The following is a 19,223-nucleotide window of genomic DNA, read 5'->3' on the forward strand; positions in this document are numbered from 1 at the left end:
CCTTACTGCCCACTCTGGTCTTTGAGGACTGTTAAAGGGTTGGTGCCTCTTTCTTTTAATTGCATATTTACAGTTTGTGTAAGTGCAAGTAAACATGAAAAGTCCCTGGCCTAACTGTAAATGTAATGTGTAAAGTACAGTTTTCTTAAAAACCAAAACAAACAAACCCAGCCACCAGCAACAACAACAACAACAACAAAAACCTAGGAAAAACTCTATAAATATGATGTATCTCTTGTTATTGATTGTTATAAACTTTGTTGCAGATTTTATGTAGATTTTTTTTGAACGGATGATATTTGGGCATGTGCATCCATTCTGATTTTTATGTCAGCGCCCAAGGCTTGTATGAGCTAGTTCAGACTGCATGTGGAAGAGAGGTGGGCTCAACAGTCATGTCCAAAACACAACTGAGAGATTTGGCTAAAAAAAATTTTGTGGGAAATGGAAAAAAACCCACCCCACTTTTCTTCAAAACTGGGTAGTCAGTCAGAGAGCTGAGCTAACAGCAGTAGGAAACAGATTTAGCTGAGTGTGAATAGATCCCAACTTTCATATTGCTCTAAAAGTTAATTTTAAATAAAGGGAAATTCTCTGTTTAATTTGAGAAGCTCCAAGGTAGCTGACGTCTTAATTGGACAAGGCTCCTGGTTTCTGTGAGAAAGTCTGGGACATAGAATCATAGAATCATAGAATCATTAAGGTTGGAAAAGACCCTTAAGATCATCGAGTCCAACCGCTAACCTATCACTGCCAAGTCCACCAATAAAACATATCCTCAAGCACCACGTCTACCCTTCTTTTAAATACCTCCAGGGATGGAGACTCCACCACCTCCCTGGGCAGCCTGTTCCAATGCCTGACAACCTTTTTGGTGAAGAATTTTTTCCTAATGTCCAACCTAAACTTCCCCTGGCGCAGCTTGAGGCCATTTCCTCTCGTCCTATCGCTTGTTACTTGGGAGAAGACACTGACCCCCACCTCGCTACAACCTCCTTTCGGGTAGTTGTAGAGAGCAATAAGGTCTCCCCTCAGCCTCCTCTTCTCCAGACTGAACAACCCCAGTTCCCTCAGCCACTCCTCATAAGACTTGTTCTCTAGACCCTTCACCAATGACATGTAAGAACTGGGATTACAACAAGGGTGTAAGAAAAGCAGGGGAAAACTAAATAAAGTGGATTTTTGCCACAGTGAAGTTTAGTAAAAATTCCCAGAAAGAAAATTATGTGGAGAATTTCTTTTTAAAGAATTTTAAAAATAAAGATCCTTCTAAATACTTGTAAAGAACTTTGTTCTGATTAATTTATAAACTAAATTAAATTATTCCATTTTATATAGCCTTAAGCTAATCCTTCTTTCAGTTCTCTTTTGTTTTGGATTTGCTGCAAGTGCCGCACAATGAGGAATTAGTATTTGTAAAGTGTTCTATCTAGACTAGGGTTTAAGGTAGTTTGTTTTCACATTAGAATATTTATTCTTCTATAAATCTTTGATAAATTATTTCATATTTTCAAACTTGTTACTAAAAAGTTTGAAATACAGTAAAAGTAGATAATGTAGCAAAAAGTTTGCATTTTTAAACATCTCTTTAAAGAAGAAAATTAAATATGATCTACTTGTAAAATTCAGTAATAATCAATGGAGTTTTGAACTGTGGAAGGACTCAGCTCTTAGTCCACATTTCTAGTATCTTAATTGGAAATGCAAATGGATAATAGAGTTATAACAACTCAGAGTTTCTGGAAATAGATTTTAATTCTGCCGAAGAAAAGCAGTGCACAAATGTATATGTGATTGTAATGAGAGAAAAAAACCACATGAATTTTGAAAGCACAACCCTAGAAGCAAGGCTTGAACTTTTTACCTTTAAAATCGATGCAAACGAAAGCTATACAGAAATACAGTGATGCAGTTGTCAAATTGGGCAACTGTAATTAACCATGCTTAAACCTTCCTACGCAAGGTTGGGTTATGGTGTTGGGCTGTGCGCTCCAGAGGTCTGGGATGCATCACGAGTTCTCTTCGGCTGCCGTCATAAAGATGGGGAGGGGGAAATTATCTCTCTGGACGCTGTTCCTTAACCCATTTCTGAACATTGGTTAACCCTTGAAAATTTGTCTCTTAAAGCCAGTGAACAAAATGTGGAAGGCCCAGGATTCATGCACAGCCATATTTTTTATACAAACCCACTTCAATTTGTTGAGGTTGTCCCCGTCCAGGTTGGAGTTGAAGCCTACGGGGATCTGGGAGGCTATTCTATGTGAATGGGATGTTTTAGAGGCTTTTCCAGTAAGCCTCTAAAATGATCCACTAAGCATGTGCAAATACCAATTTTCAAAGACTTAAAGCGTAGCCAAAGCAGAATAAAAGGCAAATCCATCTTGCCAGCTTTCAGGTTTTTGCTCAGGAGCTTGGAATCATGCTAACATTCTTCAAACACACAGTCAAGAGAAGATTAAAACATCTTCTTACCAAGTAATCTGTTTCCTCTCAAAATTTGTCTTTTGATACAATTTAGCATTTTACTTAATTACTCTGAAAAGTACTCTGAGACAATGCAAGAGGGGGAAGAGGAAAGCTCAAACAGTTACGTGCCTGGCAGAGAAACAGAAACTGGAAAATAAAGTTGTACGGTGTAGTTTTTAAGCCTCTTTAACAATAGAATTTGTTCTGTCTAAATTGAAACACACTGCATTTACTAGAAAACAGCCTTTAATAAATAACTGCATAAACTTAAAAGTATTAATTGGTCCTTCGGAGATCACTCTTTTTTTACGTTTTTTAGTGCAGGAAAACACATACTGAACCTGAACCTGCTTTTGATTAAGTCAGTGAAAGCAGGACTCTGATAAACATTTAGTTTGACAAAATGAATTCAAGATGTTGGAATTATTTCATCCATTTTTTAAGCATTTTTCCTGAATCCTCCATTCACTGAAACTGTAAGATTTCAGTAGGTCTGTTACATCTTTCTGAGAATTTTGTAGGCTAAAGGTAAACTAAATGCATCCAGAAAGGTGAATTCAATGACATCTGTTACACAGAAGGTAGCGTGTGCACTTGCATAAATAAATTACACAGGGATATGTTAAAATAATCCCCTTACTTGTTCACACAGGATAGAGCACCCAGGATAAGTATAATGTATACACATGGTTTTGTAAAGCTTTTTATTGGTTTGGATATCCTTTTTATCCTTAACAGAGTACCAATAAGTGCAAGATGTTTTTTACTCATGCAGAGAAAATGTCTATTTGTAAATGTACTACTTTTAAAATAGTATTAGTTAATTAACTTGCCGTGTCTGTGGACTGGGGTGCCATTTGCTGCAGAAAACAAATATAAGGTGAATAAATTACTTCTCTGCACAAAAGGTTTCTTACTGGTATGGAACAAAAACTATTCCTTTTACAAAGTCCGATTGTTTATATTCTTTGCCAAGCAAATGCAAATCAGTGGACTTAGTTTTCTGATTAAGAAAATCTGATTCATTTGCTTGTGAAAAGTGCTGAAGACGGATACTTCTTAAATACGCTAGCTAGGTAAAGCAATGATTTTGCTTATGAAATATTGCTGAAGCATTTGCATCTGTGGCCATGGTATATGCCTGTCTGAAAAGAACCATAGAACCATTAAGGTTGGAAAAGACCTTAGATCATCAAGTACAACCATCGCTGACAAAATTATTGTCATTTTTGTACTAAACAAGAAAAAAAGCACATGTGAACTTTCTAAGCTAGTTCTAAGCCTGTTAGGTATCTCTGGGCTGATCATACTTGAACAGGAAATCATGACACTTAAACTGCTAAGTGAACACGTGGGGAGTATTACACTGTGTATGCAATGAACACACGTTGTTTGTTTTGTGTAGCATTCTCCTGCTCCCTTAAATATATACAAGATGGAAACTCACAGACTTTTTTTAACCTTTAGCTGCTACCCTTGTACAGAAACTACTAAACAAAAACTGACAGACTAGTAAACCACTTGAGTTCATTTTATTTCTTCTAACACTGATCACATTTCCAGTAGACAGTAAATATAATGCACTGCTGACAGATGTGTAGAAATGTATATACAATTAGATGAAGAAATCCAGGTCAAGGCAGTTCAAATCTCAGTTTATGCCTTTGCTTTTCCTTGAATATGGCTATAAAATTCTTACCTTCTGATGCATGACCTCCTGCAATATCAGTTTTCCCCTGCTCATCCAGGCTGCTGCTGGGGAGGCTGCCTTGCCAGTGGAGTATTGGTGCAGCTCAGGCTTGATTCAAGCATTTACTGGAGTAAATGAGATTCTTTGGCTGGGCTTCATTTGCCTGTGGGTGAGGCCTTTGTGCATTTGCCCAGCTGAGATGTAGTATCTATCTCCTACATTTCCTGGAAGATATTCAAGACAGGAGAGTTCTGCAATCTGTGTCTTGCCTTAAGTGAATGCAATGAAAGGCAAGCTAAAGCATCCAGGAGGTGAACGGAATTAGGAGCACAAAATGGGAGCCCATTTTGTTCTGTGGTTGTTTTGCTTTTCCTTATCTTGGGGAAAAAAAATAGATTCTGACAGCAGACCCGTATTTGATGGAAAGACGGTGGGTTTTTGGTTGGTTGGTTTCCCCCCCCCCCCGAGGAGGATGTGTGGAGCACAGAAGATAGAAAATTTCAAAGTGAAACTTGCAATAAATACTTAAGATCCTGGGTGTTGCCTTAAGTTTTCAACCGCTCTTCCTGCCCAGAATATCAATATACAGGAGCAGTGATTCTTCCTGTCCATCTCTTTCCTAGCCATTTCAGTTTTCTTCAGCGCAATAGGGCTTTTACAGCTCTGTAAGACAATCTTTCTGTTGGCCTTTGTAGTATACATATGATAAATGGTTCTCCAGTCACAGATGGGCTGGCAACTTTGCTTATACATAGCAAAAACGTTTCTTTGGGGAAAAAAAATCTGTGTAATTAATTTATAAATGAAGCAAGGAAAAGGTGAGCACACACTGCAAATTGGATTGCAATTACCTGTCTAACAGGAAATGCTCCTTATCTGCTTTGTTGCTTTGTCTGCAAAAGGCAGATCTGTTATCACTGAATGAAAGCCATCCACAGTCCCCCATGTAACTGTGATGCTGAAATCCAGTGCAGTCTAAATCCACTTTAAATCTTACAAGTTTCCTAGAAATTATTCAGAAGATGCAAAGTATCAAGTGAGCTAGTAAGAATATATGCATTTGTAAGAGTGAAGAATCTTCCAAATGCACATGAAAGTTCTGTTCATTCACCTGTATGGTCTGTTGCTATGATTTAGAGTGGATGCAGTGGCTGCTGGTGTTTGGAATACAGACAACAGGAGGTAGAAGCTCCTATTCTGACTTTCTGTGTGATGACTGACTTTTCACTGAATTTCTCTGTTTTGTTCTAGGAAATACCTATAGACATGCATTTAATCCCATCATCTGTCCATCCATATATATGCACTCCCTCATGCACATCTTTAACAAGTTCTTTAAGCACTTTCATAAGCCTGTGTCATTTACTTCATAATACCTAAAGGAAAAGTGAAAAATACTGGCCTTGTTTCCATTCACATCAAATTAGCTACTTTCTTAGGTTTGGTAAAAAGCAAAGAAGACCTTAAAGGAACCTGTACTGATTTGTTAATCTGGCTACATTGAAACTCTCCATGTAAAAAAGTTGTTATACAAGAAGTAGATTATTATAGGTAGAGTCACATGCATTTAAATACCACCACCTTCTTCTTTAACAGGTCTATGGAAATGCAAGATCTAGCCAGTCCTCATAATCTTGTTGGAAGTAGTGATGCTCCGGGTAGTTCCAAACTGGATAAACCTAATCTCAGTAGCACATCAGTTACCACAAATGGAACAGGAGGTAAGTGTAAGACACTGCTGGCACATAGAAAAATTTGGCTAGTTTTTCATCATATGCATTTTAAACATAATTTCAAGAATAAGCGTAAAGCCCATTTATAAACCCAGCAAGAATTATGAAAAAATGGCAGTTATACCAGTGTAAATCTACTAATTCCAACAGCACTTCTTCAGCTTGCACAACTGCAGTAGAAGGCACAACTGTGCAAAGGTGAAACAAGGAAAATCTTGGAGTGGTTTATTTGAACAAAGTGGTAAATGTTCGGTTATACCTGTTGGTAACTTGAAATTCTATGTCATATTTCATTGCTGAGTAATAATTTACTCTTATATCCTGAGCTACACAAATTTAGGTTGATTTAAAATATCTGTCAAAAGCACCTCAAAATTAGGCTTAGGTAATTTTTTTACATGAGGAATGTGCTAATTCCATTTCTTGGCTGGTAATGAAAGTTTGTCATAAAAATATTTTTAGATTTTCCTCAAAAGTAACTGGTTATTACTGCTGTATCTATTACTGCAGGGACAGCACTACTGTGCAGCTAAAACACGTATGTTCCAATGCTTTCAGATAATAGATTCTGCCATAGCTGAATTGGAGCGGTGGGAGGCAGGGTACCACATTCTGAGGTGGAGTCCTGGTCTCGTTAGTGTCCATGAGAGTGACACCATGGATACAAGTCAAGCTAGAGTTTCAGCCCTCTTTTTTGGAGTTTATATGTTGCTGTCTATTTTAATAGTTGGCACCAAGAAAATTTTTTTAGTTTGCTCTTTCTGCCCCCGAAGTAAAGCATTTTACTCACCTATACCTATTAAAAAAAAAATAGGTCAACATCAATAAAAAAATGCATGTGCATATGAGGGTAACAGAGCTCTGCAGGGAAAGGCTCAACTATTAAGGTTCAATCTATTTATATTTTTAAATAGAATCCTTACTCGGGCAGGAAGAGAAGGGAAAACTTCAAGCATACCATTAAAGAACACTAATAAATAGATGCCTCTGTATTATACTTGCATAAATAAAGCAGTTAAAATAAAGTTCATAAAAACAATGCAGTGAGTTAAAAGACTTAGCTCAAAGTGCAAAAACACTTACTTGTCTCGAAGACTATTCACATACCCTGAGCAGACATTGGGATGATGAACTGTTACACCATTCCTGTTCTCAGGAGACAACATGACTGTGTTAAATACTGCAGACTGGTTGCTGAGTTGCAGTACTCCCTCTTCTGCAACAAGTATGGGAGACCCTGGTACAGTGCATGTGTGTGGTGGTGTGTGTCTGTGACTGCTCTGTAACATCTCTCTTGGTTTGCTCTGTTCTTTTGTTATGCGTTTTGAACATTTTCATGGGGTCCCCCCCCTTTTTTTTTTCCACTCCTTCTCAGAGGCCTTTCTCACAGCCAGAAAACGGGTAGGGAGTTGCAATAAATAGATATCTTACCATACTTTGAGAGTCATTTGATGAGCAAGGAGAATTTAACCCACTTAAAATTAGCTGAGAGACTGGGAGAGCCCCGTGGTGATCAACATTGCTGGGAACTGCCAGTAGTCAGCATTGCTGGAAGTCAGACCAATGATTTTCCACAGAATGCCCATTTGTTTTTCTTTTATTTTTAGGTACAACATTGCATGATTACCTGAGCACAAATCAAGGTTGACATTATTGTTACTACTCCTACTACTATTTTCATGATTAATTAAAGCTTATGTCTAGTGTGCTACTGCATGTAACTTGCCACATTACAAACATTTGGCAAAATTTTCCAGGCTGTTTTCATTTATGAGTTTCCTTTCATGTATTATTAATTGTTAGGAGTTATAATGATGAATAATAATTATATATGTGACACTGTTGCAGTACCTACAGGATTAATTATAGGTGTAAACATGCGTCACCATGACTCCCTACAAGCCATTACACAGGTGCTTAAGCTATTAAGCTGTGCAGGTTTGGACTAAAGTTAGAAAGATCTCAAACAGTTTAATTTTAAAAGACCAAAAACCCTCAGAATTGGCTTGCCAGCTGTAAGCCACATATCCAGAGAGAATTTACCCCCAAAAAAATTCAGACTTAAGCACAAATATTGTTTGCATAGAATAACTGATTCCATGTGAATGCTCCTGCTCAGTTACAAGAATTTAAGTTTAAGGAAGGACTAAACTAACTGTTCAGCATGTTCAGATAGGTGTGGAAGGTAATAATTTAAGTACTAATTATCAGTAGTGAGGAAAAGTAATGTGAAAGTCTTTGCATTACTTGCATTAAATCTGATTTTCCATAGGCAATAGAACATCTAGATCTGTGCTTCTAGTTGAGTATATTCCTAGGAAAACCATTAAGGCTTGCTAAAAGAAAGAGGAAAATCATTGCTATGACAAGCTGTGTGGTTTATTGTTTTACGTGAGCTTTTAGTCAAACTTGTTTGCTTTAATAGCTGTTGCACTTGCTTGTCCTGTTTCATGCATTTCTTGCCCCTAAAACTCTGTGTTCACTTTCAGTCCTTAATGTAGAGAGGTTCTTTAGGAAAAAACAAAAGAGGTTGGCAGAGTAGTAGTCATGTTGGTCTGCTAAGTCCTTTCATCAAGTGAAGAACTTACATTGTGGAAGCTGTTGCCTGTTGGGAACTATATTCTGAGTTTGTCTTAGAATACTTAAGTTTGGAATGGATCCCTGGAGGTCAGTTGGGCCAACCCTTGCTCAGAGCAGGGCCAACTTTGCTGATAGATCATGTTGCTCAAGGCAGTGTCTAGTTGAGTGTTAAATATCTCCAAGGTAGAGGTGCCACAGCCTCTCTGGACACCTGACCCAGGCCCTGACTACTCTCACCGCGAAGAATTTTCCTCTTACATCTAATTGGATTTTTTCCCTTGCTGCAGCTTGTGTCTGTTACCTCCTGTCATTTCACAGGGCACCTTTTGAGAAGTGTGCCTCTGTTTTTCATCTTTGCACCTTCCCATTAGATAGCTGCAGGCAGCGATTAGCTCTCCCCTCAGCCTTCTCTTCCTAGGACGGAACAAGCCCAGCTTCTTCAGTCTGCCCTTGTACATCAGGTGCCCAAGCCCCTGAGCAGCATGATAGCTCTACTCTGTTCGCATATGCAGTCTTCGCCTTTAGCAACACTGAACTGCATTTCCAGCTAGAGATTGCTTTTCATTATGTTTTTACTCTTTCTATATATATATATAAAAAATAAAACAAATCCACACTTTAAAAACCAGAATATTAGATGTATAAAGTATTCACCCAAAATACTGGTTCAAACTCTTAGTCTTTGCATTATGTCTAGAGCAGTTGCCCTAGTAGTATCAGTACCATGCTTTATCTTGCATGTGGAAAACACAGGGATGATTCTGTGTTTTTAATTGGTGTCAATTTTTATTTTTATTTCAGCTTTAAATATTCCTGGGTTTTTGATCTGATGTTAGAATCCTTTTGTTTCTTTTTTTTTTTTAGTTAGCTTTGTGCTTTTTCCCCTTTTGGTTTAAAGACAGGCAACCTAAAGAAAGAAAGGTAATAGTCCAAATGTGTAGCTATACTGAGGAAAAGACGACGAATTCCTTACTGTGATAGAAACTGAATATAACAAAGTAGAACTGTTTAAAATGCAGCACATATAAAAATACTTTTTACACGTATTTTTCAACAAAACATAGTGCCAATATGATGTTTTTCCTCAAGTACTTGAGAGAGTGTCTTTTGGTTTAGATCCTTTTCCACTTGACAGGGAGAGAAAGAGATGGTGACTATTGGTGCTGATGGAAGTGCACTGCAGCTGGCATTAACCACAACTAGACACAACTCTAAAGTCAACTTTTCAATTCATTACTCAAGTTTTTGTAAAATAAAACAGTTAGGCACATACTGGAGTGTCTTTCTGGATGCAGTACTGAACATAGTTTTGTAGCTTGGTATGGGCAATAGTGGAATACATCTTTGAATAGAAACAGATAAAGGTACTAAAAAGTAGTTTTTTTCATGTAGGTAGATGTCCATACTCTGCAGAGAAGAGAGGCATGCATCTTACAAAGTAGTATATGACCAAAGATATTCAGAGGGGAGAATACAGATCTTTCCAACTTAGTATGATTTTTCATTCCCCTACTGAAGTGCATGCAGACTTCTGTATAAAGTAATCAGAAAACAAATCAGTTTAGTGACGTTTCATGCTTCAGGCAACAATACATGTTCCACATGACTGAGAGACCTGAGGTACAGTGCAGGCAATTGTTTTGTGACAAATGACCACTAGGCTTTCTCTTGATGTATATTTTATTGATCTGATGAAAATAAAATCACATCTTTCTCATCTAAATAGAGAAATGGGAATGGTTGATTACTTTTATGAATGACTCTGTTCATTTTGTGTAATTTTTGTCACGGCTATTTTTTTTTAAATCAGAAGATAATAGTCTGCAAAATGACAAGGAGTACACAGCAGCTTGAAAAAATGTGGCTAAAATTCTTCCCTGATGATTTCATATTGAACTAATATCATGCTGCTTGCAGGAAGAATGTATGGGTGTGGCAGTTCTATTAAAAAGAAACTGTAATGAAAAGAAGTCTACATTTAAAAGACACACACTCAAATATTTTTTAATCTGGGACAGTAAATGGAAAGATAGAACTGTATAATTTGTGTAAGAAAGTGCTACTTGGTTTCCGTAGCACTGAGGCACCGGTGACACCACAGGGCAGAGTTCCTGTCACAAAGACAAATATGTCCTGGTTCCTCAACTGTGCCCTACGTGACAAGTGTCCCTTTGAATTCAGCGTAGGTCACTTTTGCAGTTGTAGGTATCTGCAGCATCCCATATGACTTACTGAAGTAAGATCCCTCAAGAGGTGTGACTGGAAGTCAGGTGTGATATTGCGGGTGAGGTAATTCATGCAGGTATTCATCACAGGTAGCTGTGCTGGTAGCTATGCAGTTGCCTTATGAGCTCCTCGTGCTCACAGCCACAGGGAGGAACAGCAGTATGGTTCTGTAGGCGTTGTTTTCCCATGAGAAACCCAAACCCTTTATTTAGCTCACTCACTACCTTTTCGTCTACAAAGTGTAAGAGGGATGGTGAACTCGAGGGCAGCTCAGGCTGTATTTGGACTGAATTGCCTTCTGGAAGTACCTCTCTTTCTCAACTGGGCATAAAGGGAGATTAGTATGCACCTAATTTATATGCTTAAGTTAGGTGACTTGAATCTGAGCTATAGTTTGTTAAAACATTGCCAGCTCAGAACATGAAACTCCCCCACTCCCCTTACTGTTGCCAGTGAAGTCAAACATGGATACAGTGATGTTGACAGATGAGAGCTTTGGTCAGCTTAGCTGATGTCCCTGAGAGGCATCAGGTAACTAGCTGGCAGAAGATGCCTTTGCTTGGCATATGTTAGACCTGCTGGGGGGCTCTGCCAGCCCAGCTGTCACAGCAAAGGCTTCTCCACAAACCCCGGACAGCATCCTTGGAATTTCCATACCTGGCGTACGACCACAGTAGTGGCCCATGCAGGTCCTCAGTGCCACTTTGCTCTGTGCTCCCGGGCAGTAACCAGCCCTGTGGTATCTATAAGCAAGTTGCTGATCTATAGGTGATAAATGCTCACACACCCCCTAACTGATCTTCACAAAGCTATTGTGATAATATGTTGATTGTTTCCACGTTTGCCGGTCAAACATCTAATAAAAGCTGCAGTGTATTCTGTACCACTGTTTCTTACCACATCAATTAGAAGGGTGATTCCCAAACTCCATTACAAAAGTCCATGCCAGATGGCCTGTTCAGGTAACATATTAAACTATAAAATCTAGATTGCCCCTGTGGTCCTTTCAGTTATAGCTTGGATGGTAAAAGTGCATGATGATCTGTAAGAAATAATTTGAGTTCAGAGTGGACCCAAATGTTTGGTAACCTCTGAGTTAGAAGCTGACTTGTTGTGGCTGTTGTTTGTGTCCTACTCTAGTTCTTTTGCTTTTTTTCTCTTTTAAACTTCTCCATTTATGGGAAATTGCTTGCCGGTGACCTAGCTCAAAAAGCCCCCACAGACTCTGTAAAAGGGGAAGGGGAAAGGCGGAATGCTGGCACTGTGAAAGCAATTTGCTTCTATATGAGCATGAAACCATATTATTATTATTGTTTCACTTGTCAGGCAAAACTATTTTTGTTATGTGCTACATCCCTTGACAGCTAACGTTTCCTTCCTCTCTGCTGCTCTTAGGGGATTGTTAGAATCAATTAGATTTAGGTTGAAATCTCCCCAGAAGATATTCCTTTAAATAAAACCAATAGATAGACGAATGCACAGATAAAAAGCTATGTAGATGCATGGCCATTCCAGATGGAGCAAGTGTAGATTGTCTCTACGGTGGTAGAGTGAAGGTCGAAGCTTTTGCATCGCATGCTTGTTCTAGCTGGACTACTGCTAGGGAGATGGGCATGAAGACTCCAGTATAAATTTAGAAGTAAAATCTCATGTCTACTTATTCTTCTATGTAGTGTCTCTTCTTGCAGTCAAAACAGAACCCATGAACAGCAGTGAAACAACAACAACAACTGGAGATGGATCGCTTGATACTTTTACTGGGTCAGGTAAAGCCAAAATAAGATCACGTATTGTTAGATGTGCATTAATAGAGCATAACTTTCACTAATTAACATTTCACTGCATGGAAGCAATCTTTAAAAAAGTACAATGAAGTATCATTTTAATTAATAATAATAATAATAATAATAATAATAGTTTTTTCATTTTAGTAAATGAAAATCTACAACTTTCATGAGCTATGATCTTAGAGAAGCATTAATGATGCCTAAGATGATTACTGTATGCAAAAATCTTATAGTAATAATGTTATTATTGTACTGTAGACTTTTCTCAGTGTTAGTCTTGTACAACCTTAGGAAGAAAAAAATGGATTGTATTTGTAACAGCCATTCTAATTTGTAAAATTTAAAATCTTAAGGATTATATTTCAGTGCTAATCTTTTTATTCCTATGAGCAGTGTGTTAGTTTAAACACTGACCAGATTGCCATAAGCTACTTTCCTTCCATGAAAATAAAGTCTGTATTTTACTTTAAATAATCATAAGTTTCAGTTGCTTCTTCTTAAAAAATTCAAACAAACAGCAATTTTTAAGTAGATACCTATAAATTATTAAAAGGTGATGAACTGTGGAAAAGTACGGATAATCTGCCTTCTAATCATTAAGCTGAATCCTGCTAATAATAATTATTAACAAGGAGAGGGAGGAGAATAAATTTTGCATCTGAAAATACCAGTTCAGTGATGGCCTGACTGAAATGTCACTGAAGCCAGGAATTTCCGCTCCACGCTGATACTACTGTTACTTTGGTAGACTTAGGTAGCCAAGCCCTATTTAAAATACTTTGGAAATCACAGTGTTTCTGTGTAATGAAAATGTTTTAAAAATTGAGTTTACATTTCTTGAATTGTTTTTTAGGCATCAATAAATTCAGATATACTCCAAAGTTGGCTATTCAGAAGAGTATTAATAACAAATCTAGTGCCTGAAGAAGAGGTCTTTTGTGGGATGTAAAGCAAGCACATGCTATTTCTGATTAGAAAAAATGAAAACATTGTCCTCATTATGATTTTACTGAAAGGAACCCTGTCAACTTAAAATCTTACCATTTCCATAAAAAATTAATAGTCCTGGCTAAAAATTAGCTTTCCTATTTCTCTCTGTTGTTACTGTATCCTAAATTGTATTAGTAATGATTACAGATTATAACATATCCAACCGTATATATGATTTTGTCATTGTTGGTAAAGTTTTATCAGGTCCTGCCATGTATTTAAGACATACGTCTTGGATTCCATGTGTAAAACATGGCTAAGGCAACATTTTCATGAAGGGGTGCATTGAATGTACCATGAATTGCAGCCTCCAGTTCAGGTTTAGATAGCCAAGTAACAGCTCGATTTCCTCAGGTGCCACTCACCTGTTAGTTTCCACTGACTTCAAAAGAAGTGTTGAGACTTCTACACTTTAGAGATTTGGACACAATTGGTGCCTCCAAAAGAAGTCAGGAATTTGAGCCTTACACAATAATTTTTGTCTGTTAGCCACCTGCATACTCAAAGGAAATACGAACCTGATTCTCAGTTTAGGCCACAAACTCAAGTATTAAATGAGTGTGGTCATTCACAGTGGGAAATCAATAGTCTGCCTGTCTGGGACATGTGCAGTCTTCATCATCATCAGAGCGAGACACAGAGCTGCCTCGAGAACACACTAAGCCTTTCATAAAGAGTAAATCCATTACTTTCTCACTTGCCTTTTACTGGTACTTGCAAATTGGACAATTTGGTTGGCTCAGTTTTGTGGAAGAAGTGCTAAAGAACAATAAAAACTCATCCAAAAAGTATTTCTCTGACTTTTTAAACTAACTGGTTATTTGGGAAGTTGAATGGGTTGCAAAAACAATAAATACTCACTAGTAGAAAGATGTCGTTTCAGACAAACCGGCTGCAGTTGAAAATAATGCATAACAAAACCCAACACTGAACAGTTTGGTTTTTCCTAATAATCAGTTACATACATTATTCCCAACTGTGACAATGCTAGCACTTTCCTGCAGCTTAGAGAGCACCTGTGAGCTCATTTTCGAGAGGATGCCCAGACATATAGGCCACTAGCAGGGATATCACCCACTCTATCTTATACAAGCCTCCTTTGTTGAGTAGGGAAGGATTTAGGTATGTTATTAAATATTTTATTAAATGAGAAATGGGTGAAAAGAAATCCTTGTGCTGAGATCCATTTGAAAGTCTGCCATGCAGAAATCCTCTCCTTCAAATATTCTACCCATTAAAATTGATTTCCATGCTCCAAGGGCAATCAAAACCCGTGACGTGTCCTGGAGCTGAACAGAAGGCTGAACAAGCCCTGTGGGGTGTAAAGTAGCCAACTCTGTCCCTAATGACCAGCTGTAACACAGAAAGTGATGGTCCAAAGGTCTGTGTGAGGTACAGGGCAGGAGAGACAGATTAGGTTTCACAGGTAACTGTGATGAACCCAAATTTTTGATTGAAAAGTTGAAAAATAAAGCACATAGCGCTCTTTAACTTAGAGTGACAGTTGCCACAGTGGCCTTGCCCAGGACATTGGGTAGGCTACTGCTCAGGGCTGCAGCTCGTGTCGTGCAGCTCACACTCAGGGCTCTGGGTCCTCTGTCCTGCAGAGCTGCCCCAGGAGAAACAGTGCCTTTTAGCAAGCGTTAGCCAGGTGGAGAGTCATGTTGCGCAGCCCTCTTCCTCCTCCTTTTTCTTCAAAGAATGACAGTCGGTAATTAATATCGGTATACTCGATTTGAAGCTTTGCGGTCCTGCAACAGACTCCCATTGGGGTGGGTATTCACAGGATGTGGAGAGCTGAACAGCCTTGAACTGAGCATTTTCATTCTCTGTGAATCTGCTGCAGCTGCTGTACTGTGAGTGCATGCATTCTGGTGTTTATATTGCTTACAATGCTGGAGTAATTTGAGAACTGTTTATCATTTTAATGGAGCAGAGAACGAGACATTTGAAGTTCTCATCATCCTTTTCACTTAGTATTTATTACACACAAAAAGGATATAGAAAACGATTTCTGAAGGCTATAAGGGCAAAGTTAGGAAACACCACTGCTGTATAACCTATGTTTGGTTCCCTTGTGTGTAGACATTGTGATTTGTTACTTAAATGAGATCCTTTTAACCTAACCTCTTTGCACAGAATTTTCCAGATGCATAATGAAAAAATACAGAATTCTGGCCTGTGTTGATATACTGAACCCAACACATGCTATCAGAACAGTTTATGGCATTTAAATTCTCCACAGCCACCTTGGCAGTTGAGCTAACAGCGTAACTGGTAAGAGCCGGTTGTCAGCTTCTTGTCCCCTCTTTTAATCAGTTAGCGGGGACTGGAGTACGCCCTCAGCACTGTAGTGAGACTTGAGAAATCAAGGTTCTTATATCTGCCCTGAAGAGCATTCCTCTGGTAAATTCAAGTAGTCTTAGAAATATTTGAGTTCTTCAGAGGAGAAACAGTTTTGATTTGCTTTTCATATAAGCAACATAAAACAGTGTTTAGCGTCATTCATATAAATGGCTATATATAGTGGCATAGTGATAAAATCCATAACAACCTGCCTCCACCATCTCCTCCATTGCCAATAGTTGTCAAAACTAGGGTTAGGAGGCTATCCAGCAGTGAAAGTTGTTTAAGTTTGATAACCCTTAGAATTAGCAGTCTGATCCGCGAGATACAGGCGTGGTCCACAGGCTCTTCTCAACCATAATGTTCTCTTATGGTAGGTATTACATCCTGTGTTTCTTAAACATCTCACAGTCTAAAATGTAGTGCACAAATCAGTGGGACAAGCTACCAGAGAAAGAGTGAAAGGAACAGACGTGTAGTTTGAAAGATACACAGTCTACTCTGGCTGTCCTTACCTCTTTTTCTCTCTCTTCCCTGCAACCGATAGCGTCGTCAGGGAAATTGACACACACACACACAAAAAAAAAAAAAAAAAAAAAAAGGGAAATTTTAAACCAGACACATTCCAAAAGTATTTTATTTTCTTGTCTAAATTTATGAAGTAAGGTATATGCAGAAAAAATAACAACGCAGGCAGGACAGTTTTTACTGAAAAATATTAGGTTTTGATAGCGCAAGTGATTTAAATGAACAGTCATTTATTTTTTTGTAGTTTACATCAGGTGTGGTAGAATGGTAAATGTGCTTTAACTAAATGAATTAATCAAGTGAGCTGTCATGCAGCAAATGATCAGACAAAAAGTGGAGCAGTACAGGCAAAAAAGATCCGATAAGCCGATAATGGATCACAAAAGTTCCTTGCCCTGCAAATCACCAAGGTCACTCTGTTAACTATTGCTCGTCTTTAGAAAGGTCATAGAGATACAACAGGGAAGACTAATTACTCTTCAAGCTTTAAATAACGGAGAGCATCCTTTAGAGTCCTGTGGGCCTATTATGTTGATATATACAGCTATAGGTTTATCTAACTCTGGGAATAGCTGTGTGCACACCTAGTGAATCACTCTGCAGAATGAGCTTTAACCATGGAAAGGCGTTCTAAGAAAAAAAGAATATCCACACAAAATTAAATTCAGCAGACTTTCCTCAATATCTTTTCAATCAGCAACTCTTTTATGAAATCTGGTGGCACATGTTCCAAAAATTATTATCCAATTCTTCTTTATTTTCAAGCCACACTCAAGTGCACATTTAAAAAATAAGCTAATTGTTTTTCTTCTGTTGTATTTTCCTTTTAAGTCCTATGTGTTCTAAATGCATTGAAACTAGCTTTAAAAATACGAAGTTCTGCATATGTTCAAAGCAATAGATCTCAGAGACGTTAATTAGGCTTGGATGTAGAAATACATCATGTTTCATAAAATAGTTAGGAACCTAAACCTATTTGTCACTTATATAATTCTGAAAGTTCATTTCTACTGCCATTACGAACAACTCAGGAAGAGGGTACACTTTGAAGTAAAACTATGATTGATTAGACTAAAGAAATTCCAGTACTTCGTTGTGTACTACTTTAATCTTTTGAAAAGTGAATGAACAGCAGATGGCCTAATAAAGACACTCTGTATGTTTGCCCAGTATGGATTTGCTCTGAAGGGATTGGTTCAACACTTTAGGGTACATATATTTGGAATACATCTGTCTTGACTAAGACAGATGGCTAAAGGAAAGAGAAACTTCCAAACACTTGGAATTAATCCAGCGTGAGCACCGCTTCTGAATGAAATTTTAACGGGATGTGACTATTGTTCTGTTAGCTTTCTTGGAAGAATGCAGCTGTGAATAGTACAGACGTACACAATTTTGATGGCTACTGGACAGGACTGTTTATGCTTACTTTTGAAATAAAGCTATTGTTGTTAGTGGCTATGTTCTAGTTGGCCTGTTGATAAGGAACAGTATTCGTTTTCTAGTAGTCAATCCCGTATCTTCCATCACCTAAACTGAATAAAATTAACCACACCCCTATAAAACATATTTTTCCTACCCAGTATTAAAATTAAACTTGTTAATGTGAGACTTTAAAAGTACGTGTATGTTATTTCAATCCCATGCAATACCATATGTGAAATCAAAGATTATTTTTAACTACCAATTTTAATACAACTTGCAAATTTGAAATATCTATGGTGTGTGGATCAGATTATATATGAAATTGCCTCTGCCATATATTCAGAAACATGTCAGTCAAGCTGAAAAAGCATGGCATACCCATACCAATTAGAGAGTTCTGTACAACAGTGAATGATTTGGGGTTTTTTTGGTTTTTGTATTAAGATGTCGCAGTTCAGGTGACATCTGCTTTGTTGATAAGCTGTCCCTTTCAATAAACTTCTCTGCTAATGTTGCTGCATTGGTATTCAGACTGTTTGACTGCATTGGTCTCATAATGTTTCTAACTGCTGCACTCTTGTTTTCTGTTTTGCAGTAATAACAAGTAGTGGCTACAGCCCAAGATCAGCGCACCAGTACTCTCCACAGATATATCCCTCCAAGTTAGTGTCTGCACCTCTTCTAGTCTTTTATAGGGAATTGACCTTGGCTGTAGGCAGTTCTGTGGTTTGTTGCAAACAAGTGTTCATCAGCAGAAGAAACAGAGAGAAAGGAAAACACTTAAGCCTCAGTACTGACTCCATTATAGTGCTCTCGCCAACTTTTTTTCCCTCACATGGCTGCAGAGTAAGATCCTGCTCTGTGCAGTGCAGTATTGCTGCACAAGAAATACCCTTGAATATCTGCACACAACAGAAGATAAAAATCGGACTATTACATTCTCAGACATCAGCATCTTAACAGTGCTGGCAATGTATACAGACATATTTTGAAGAAGAGAGTTTATATTTAGAAATCACAATCGCATGTGCAAGATTTGTACTGAGGGGTAACCGTGTCACGGACCCTCCCAGCGCCAGCATTGCCAAACACTTCCAAACATTCCACAGTCATGAACCACCCTTTCCTCCTCCTTCTCCGATATCATAAGATTTAAAAATCAAATAAATTGGATTAGCTTTTTAAGCCAATGGGCGTTGTTAGGAATAGAAAATTTCTTTCACTTTTTTTTTTTTTTTTTTTGAGGAAAACAGACTCTTGGGCAATCACTTGAATCCAGGAGCGGGAACTTTAGGAAAAAGCACTGAAGACGTTACTTTAAACTGCTGCAGTTGGCAAGCTGTTAGTTTGCTTGTCCAGCGATCCTTGTGCACAAGGGTGCTTGATTCCAGTATGCCATCTATTTGTTTCTGTGTATTTGATACAACTACCTATGTGACTTTGATACAGAGA

General features: G+C 38.1%; 1 protein-coding gene across 10 annotated transcripts in view; it reads left to right on the top strand.

Moving 5' to 3' along the window:
* EYA4 (EYA transcriptional coactivator and phosphatase 4) overlaps positions 1 to 19,223 on the top strand; it is a 155,478-nt gene that overhangs the window by 100,107 nt on the left and 36,148 nt on the right. For 5 of the 10 annotated variants that reach the window (XM_075087667.1, XM_075087666.1, XM_075087669.1 and 2 more), the window contains exons 4-7: positions 5,753 to 5,877; positions 7,046 to 7,114; positions 12,369 to 12,461; positions 18,367 to 18,433. In XM_075087667.1, coding sequence (XP_074943768.1) covers positions 5,753 to 5,877; positions 7,046 to 7,114; positions 12,369 to 12,461; positions 18,367 to 18,433 — 354 coding nt within the window. The remainder of the gene's footprint in view (positions 1 to 5,752; positions 5,878 to 7,045; positions 7,115 to 12,368; positions 12,462 to 18,366; positions 18,434 to 19,223) is intronic. The other 5 variants (XM_075087671.1, XM_075087673.1, XM_075087674.1 and 2 more) reach the window with 2 other exon arrangements.

Source organism: Phalacrocorax aristotelis, chromosome 3 (genome assembly GCF_949628215.1).
Source record: "Phalacrocorax aristotelis chromosome 3, bGulAri2.1, whole genome shotgun sequence".
Taxonomy (NCBI): domain Eukaryota; kingdom Metazoa; phylum Chordata; class Aves; order Suliformes; family Phalacrocoracidae; genus Phalacrocorax; species Phalacrocorax aristotelis.